This window comes from Ostrinia nubilalis, chromosome 9, assembly GCF_963855985.1.
Source record: "Ostrinia nubilalis chromosome 9, ilOstNubi1.1, whole genome shotgun sequence".
NCBI lineage: Eukaryota > Metazoa > Arthropoda > Insecta > Lepidoptera > Crambidae > Ostrinia > Ostrinia nubilalis.
Window position 1 is genome coordinate 11175919 of NC_087096.1, and position 6874 is coordinate 11182792.

Consider the following 6874-nt stretch of genomic DNA (forward strand, 5'->3'; position numbering starts at 1 on the left):
TATAAGGAACATACAGACGGACAGACAGAAAGACAGACAGACAGACAGAAAATTTTTTTACTGATTGCATTTTTGGCATCAGTATCGATCACTAATCACCCCCTGATAGTTATTTTGAAAATATATTTCATGTACAGAATTGACCTCTTTACAGATTTATTATAAGTATAGATTGACCGGAAAGTAGAGTTCTGCAGTTCTGCACCCAGCGCCTTCCTGCTATCTTTTTTTTTGTTTTGGGTAGGTATTCAAACAAGTTTATTTCGGCAATTTATCCTGAATTGAGAACAACTAGGATCACGAAATTTTATCTTTATCAAATAATTTGAACAAACGATCTCCGAGTTGATAACCATTTTTTAACTCTGATTTTGGTCATTAGATCTTATCAAAATTTGACATAGTAATTCATCTTCAATTTGGTCATAATATTGTCTGAATCACTATTTTGTACTATTTTCAGCTGTACTTGAGCTCGTATTGCTTTACTTATGTAATAAAACATTGTGATTATGCATTTCAGGAAATTAATTTTACTCCTGCTTTGAAAGTTTCAAGTTAGTTAAAGGTTAAAGGCAAAGCGTCCTATTCCTAGATTTGATTGTGATCGTACGTCTATAGACTTTCGTTAATAAATTTTAATATGATGAATTATAATTGTTTTTGCAAGTATTGTATATGTATAGTGCTAAACTTTAAGTTGTAGCATTATATTATTATCTGTGCTTTAAAATGTATCTTCTAAATATTTGGTGTAATTTACAAATCTTAATATGTATAGTTTTTGTTCTATCAGTTACTTGTTACAATCTACTATACGTTTACAATTAACGGAATGTTTTAAAATAAGGAAATGAACCAGGATTTAAGATAATAGTCTCATTTATTCACATACTATGCTTATGTACATAGTTAAGAATATAATTATGAATAAGTTATACATTAACAGTGCTCCGTACTTCGTGATATCACAGTCCAAAATTCCATGGGTATGTCCGTCGCCGTCATGGGTATGCCATAGTTTCATAAAGTTATAAAAATCGCAACTAAAATAAAACTGAAAAAATACATTTAGAAGTGAAACTTAACTAACGAAATAAACTTTGTGTACCTTAATAAGCATACAATCTAGACACGTAGTAAGTAAATAATGGTTTTGTACTAAGTTAAGTGATAGATGATATAGCCTCACAATTAGAAATGGTAAAATTTGAAGATCCACAATTATACTAATCGTAATTAATGTAGTGTATTAAAATTTAATAAATACATGAAATGTATAGAACAGACAAAGGTACCTACTTCACCTTTACAAGGCGCTAATGAAAACGTAACATATAAAGTAGCACAGTCACTTGCATAAAATTAAACTATACTTATTATTTCTAACACACATCTTACAAAACATAGAATACCTTAAATCTACAATCCATTCAAAGTCCAGACCTGCTGTTAACTTTGTCTTTTACAAAAACAAATCCCTAAAAAAACATAACCCTCCTTCTTGCGCAGTCGGGTAAAAAATAGAGGACAGTCACTAAATCCTTCATCTACAAAACGTTTATAGTAATAGCTTTACAGTAATTAAGAGAAAAGAAAAGCTCTTCATCATTTTGACGCTTTGGATTAGATTTTAGCTCTAAAATACACCACCAAATCTGCCGATAAGTCTGACGTTTAGTCTTCACAACATCGGCGTCTCTTGCTACACCAATAGCAACTGTCCTCCAGTGATCATAAAGTTTTGTTTTAGTTGCGATTTCTTATTAAGATCGATGAGATCAGTAGTGGTAGCCGTTGGCGCCACCACCGCCGGAGCCGGAGCCTCCTGATCCTCCAGAACCTCCGTTAGCGCCTGGGTTGTAAGCTCCTTCACTGGAAATTAAAATGAATTGTTTACCTAAATCTTTTATTTAACATAATTTTCAAATTAACATAATACGTATTTGGCATTTTTTTTTAATGCACGAATAGTTACTCCAGTTCTAAATGGTAAACAAAGAAAAATAGGCTTTTAGATTTTGTTTGTTCAGTTCCTATTATCATGTGTCTTATGAGATAATGAGACACATGATGAGGTCACAGGTAAGGTCCCACTGGATGAAAGCGGTTTTCATCAGCAGTGTAGGTCAGGGAAATGAACTGGCCGTCAGGGGACTTGTAAGAGTTGTCTATTGAATGAAACTCAGCCAATACTTACGAAGATGGGTTCTGCTTGTTGAACTCAATAGAGCGCAGGATTTCCTCAGGGATGGGTGGTGGGGTAGGCAGGTGGGGTCCCACTGGGTGGAAGCCGTTCTCGTCAGGAGTGTAGGTCAGGGAGATGGACTGGCCGTCAGGGGACTTGTAAGAGTTGTCTATTGAATGAAACTCAGCCAATACTTACGAAGATGGGTTCTGCTTGTTGAACTCAATAGAGCGCAGGATTTCCTCAGGGATGGGTGGTGGGGTAGGCAGGTGGGGTCCTACTGGGTGGAAGCCGTTCTCGTCAGGAGTGTAGGTCAGGGAGATGGACTGGCCGTCAGGGGACTTGTAAGAGTTGTCTCTTGAATTAAACTCAGCAAATACTTACGAAGACGGATTCTGCTTGTTGAACTCAATGGAGCGGAGGATTTCTTCTGGGATTGGTGGTGGGGTGGGCAGGTGGGGTCCCACTGGGTGAAAACCGTTCTCGTCAGCAGTATAGGTCAGGGAGATGGACTGGCCGTCGGGGGACTTGTAGGAGAACCCGCCCTCGGCAGTCACGGCGGGACCCTCGGGACCCTGCGCACGCGGCGCCCCGCTCTCGTGAGCGGAGATACCGTTGCCTGTTTCGTAACTGAAAAATAAAAAAAAAGATTAAAGATTAAAAGATCATTTATTCACCGAGACAATCAATAATTAAATTAATTAGATGTCTAGTTGTAATAATGTAGAGTCTTTGTAAATGTGCCTAGCAACATTTTGTCCAAAGATAATGTGTTTTCAGGAAGCTTAGAGTTTCTTAATTTTTCAATGTTTTAATAGAGTTGTAAATATTGATTGTCTTAAAAATAAATAAATAGAGTAAATTGGTGCAAAATACAAATATGTAGAGCATTAGTTGTGCCGTTTAACGACTTGCTTTAAACTTAACAGTTAATGGTGGCGTTGATGCAGTTTGCGACTTAAGTATCACTTTATTGTTCAAACATCCTGATCGTGACCATTTCGTTTTGCCAAATGATAATAAAATGTCGCATCTTTGAATAGAATATCGAATTTAAATGTCACTGAAGATAATTGGAGTGCAATGCACATCGCAAACAAAGGGTGAAGTCATGCCTTACTTGAAGCTGTATGTGCCGTCGCCATTGTTCACGTTTTCGAACTTCGTGATTGGGATTTGTGAGCCGCTGCCGCCTCCGGACCCCCCGAAGGAGCCACCTGATCCGCCGCCCGCGCCGAATCCAGCTCCGCTACCCGCTCCAAAGCCACCACCGCTTCCTCCGCTTCCCGCTCCGCCACCGAATCCGCCGCCGCTGCCACCTCCCGCTCCGCCGCCAAAACCGCCGCCGCCGCCGCCACCTGGTCTAGGCGGCAGATATTGCGGCTCCAAACGCCCGCAAGATCCGATCGCCACAACCATCAACGTTACTGATATCTGCATTGAAATTGCCGAAATTAATTAATATCCATCGGTCATTTGTATACTGATTTAACATCTGATTAGCTCTTGATTTAATTACACTGATCATGCATTAATAATTAATTACTAAGCTCTATAATTAGATTTATGTGAATAGTTTCAGGGATATTGATTAGGTCTGTTACACCCAATATTGAAACGCGATCAGTTTTGCACAAGGCAATTTACAGTCGGAGAAATAATAAAATATTAGTTAGGTATAAATAGTAGTACCTATTCGTGAAGAAAATCTGTAGAATATTTGAATCACTTAGATCTATATTTAAAAAAAAAAAATAATTGTATATTATCCAAATTTTTTTATTAAACAAGTATTTAGTTATTATAAAAAATAATATCGCGCATCCGAAGTACCAAACCGGGACATAAAAACAAAGGACGCACGGTCACCGGACCTCGAAAAACATTCGACAATCGCCCTCAACACTTACCAGAGTGAGCATTATGTGTCCGTTAATTGGTTTACTAATGATGGTGCTCGTCTCTCGGCGGTTGGCACAATACACCCGGTGAGGATGTGCCCCGTTTTATATCGGGCTGGTGTGCCCTTTCTCGGTTGCCTCACCTTGTGCGTTCGGATGCAGAATCCACGCCTAGACCGACTTCAGCCTGGAATTCCGGATGCTCCTATCGAATATACAGATCATAGAGATTTGACAAATTCCTTCGCGGCTTTACTAGTCTAAATGCTAGACTTATGACTAATGTTTGTAGTGAATTTACGATTGAGTGAAGTGCGGTGTAGAGATTTGTTACAGATGTTTTCAGACTCTATATTTGTATACCTTCCTACAAATTGTCTGGTAATTAATAAGGATTTTTAGATTTGCAAAATAATTTCGATGAAATCAAAAAAGGCTTAGTAAATTGTCCAAAGATTTATTATTTATTAATTAAAAAATTAACTTTAAATACTGCTAAATAAATAAATAATACACCTACTAAATCACTGTACACATAAAACGTGATGCAAAAATTCCTTCTAAAGTAGTTATTTTCCCCGTTTTGAATTTAGGATTTATTGCGATGTAACTTAGTAGGAAAATTGAATCCTTTCCCTTCACCTTTTAAATAAAATATAAGTAAAGCAGATCCAGCCTCAACTTCATCGTGAAAGGTTAATTGAGAGTACAAAGGAATTCTTAGAATTTTGAAATAGATCGCGGTGTGAGAAAAACGCGACGTAAAATTTCACAGAAATATTACGTAGTCCTTAGAGGGTTATTGACACCTAAAAAGTATTATTTATTAAAGAGTTCCCATGCTTATTGGCTATAATACTATTTCAGGCAAATATGTATTCATAATGATCATTAATCATCTTAAATCCAACAATTTTTACAACGTTAATTTGCTACTTATTCATGGTGTTACTTTTAGATTAATTTATTTATCAGAAAGAAACTGTATTCGCAAAGATTACAGAATGAAAAAAATGGAATAATTTGTCTTTATTGAATGTAAAGTTATGAATCTTTTGTCGAGGCACCGTTCTCGAGAATCAAATGCAAATTGAACTATTATCTCTGAAGTCTCGGATATATTCACAGACTACCTAGCTCTATAGAAGCTATCTGAAAAAGATATAAAATCAACTGAGCGCTAGAGCACTCGCAATATTTTATTATGTTTGATCTCTGAAATTAATTTTCTTCTTATGTCCCAAAATAGAGTATTGTTTGGTTAAGCGTGGCTTCTTTTCACTAAAGTTTCTTGGTGTGCCAATTTTATATCCATTGTAAGAATCAGTTCAGAGAACACAATAACTTGCCACTAGTCCAAATAAATACAAAAGATGCTTTTTAACAATAGAGATACAATGAGAGGAGTGTACTACACACTCTTAAAACATACATACATATGTTAAGATTTGTACTTCGTTAATTAAGTCATATATTATGTCGATTTGTGATAGCTAAGTTGTCTGTATAATACGGTAATGTATTCCGGAGATTATCCCCGATATTATAACTCAATTACAAGAGTATGACAGGAATATTTGAGTTAATGTTATTGAGCATACCCACTTATTTGTCTTGGCGTACTTATTCAAGGCATCGTCAGTGAGGGCCGAGGTTGAATATAATTAATGTTTTAGTATTTTAGTAGGTACCCACCTAGTAAGAAAATTAGGGGTATTTTTTATGTGTTTTACTTCATGATATAACTTTACTGAAAATGTATTATTCAGAGGTAGGTAATATCCAGATCAACACGCATGCTGAAAAAAGCATTTCAGGAAATAATTCTTTTTTTTTGCTCAAAATGCCCTGCTGGAAGTTTAACTGCACGTCCTGTTAGTAAATTATAAATATTGTTAGTGTAAAATTGTGGTCTAATCCTTCTAGCAGAAAGCTAACCTAAACTTTGAACTCGAGCTTATCAGCTTGCACCCACGGAAGCTTTGTCGCCTTACGTAAACTTTACTCTACCATACTTTTATGACAGATTTATTATATTGGTATTGAACTTATGTACTTTATTTTAAGTATCGTTCGTCAATGGTGTGTACTTGATTATGGTATTGTATAACACTTTTCGTTTAGGTGCAAGTCGTTTCAGCCAAATGACGTCGACTGAAGAACAAAAGCCTCCCGCAAGGATTAGGTTAAGTAAGTAAGGATTAAGTAAATCTGATTATATGTTTTTGTTGCCAAATATAGTAACTTGTAAAATTAATCGTTTTATTGCAACGAAATGTTTGTCTGATGTCTCGTATGCTAGCTTAAATATTAACTAGCTGTCAACCATAAGTATTTTCTTACTAGATATCTTGTAAATGTATTTGGTGGCAATCAAGTTTAGTTGGTGGAAATTAAGCACTGTGGTAAGTGGTTAAATATAAAGTTTAAGCATATTTCAAAGTAAAAAGTACCTTTTTAATATTGTTTTTGCATTTTGACTCTTAAAGATTTTTTTTTGTTTGAACACTTTGTCTCTACCACGCCATATATTGCTAAGACTAAGTCTAAAAGCTTGGAAACTAATTTACTTATTAAGGAAATAGGTCGAACGCAAGTTTCAGTGCAATAACCGTGAGCCCCTAGAAGTGCGTTTTCTCTATAACACATGTAACGTGCTCTGTGCTTAGTTTGAACTAGTTAGGGCATTGTGCCCGGTCCACGAGGATGGTGGTCTCTAAGTAAGTGCAAAGGTCAAAGCAAATCAAAACTTTATTAGTATTTTAGGCCCTTTTCCGGGCACTTA

The 6874-nt window shown here is 36.2% G+C and overlaps 1 protein-coding gene across 1 annotated transcript; it reads right to left on the bottom strand.

Moving 5' to 3' along the window:
- Positions 1-864: 864 nt before the first annotated feature.
- Positions 865-4165, bottom strand: LOC135075007 (pupal cuticle protein 20-like). The gene is made up of 4 exons (XM_063969377.1): positions 4099-4165; positions 3309-3622; positions 2573-2818; positions 865-1875 (listed from the first exon to the last, which is right to left on the bottom strand). Exons 1-4 carry the CDS (start codon positions 4108-4110, stop codon positions 1782-1784), a joined length of 666 nt encoding a protein of 221 aa, XP_063825447.1. The 5' UTR covers positions 4111-4165; the 3' UTR covers positions 865-1781.
- Positions 4166-6874: the final 2709 nt, after the last annotated feature.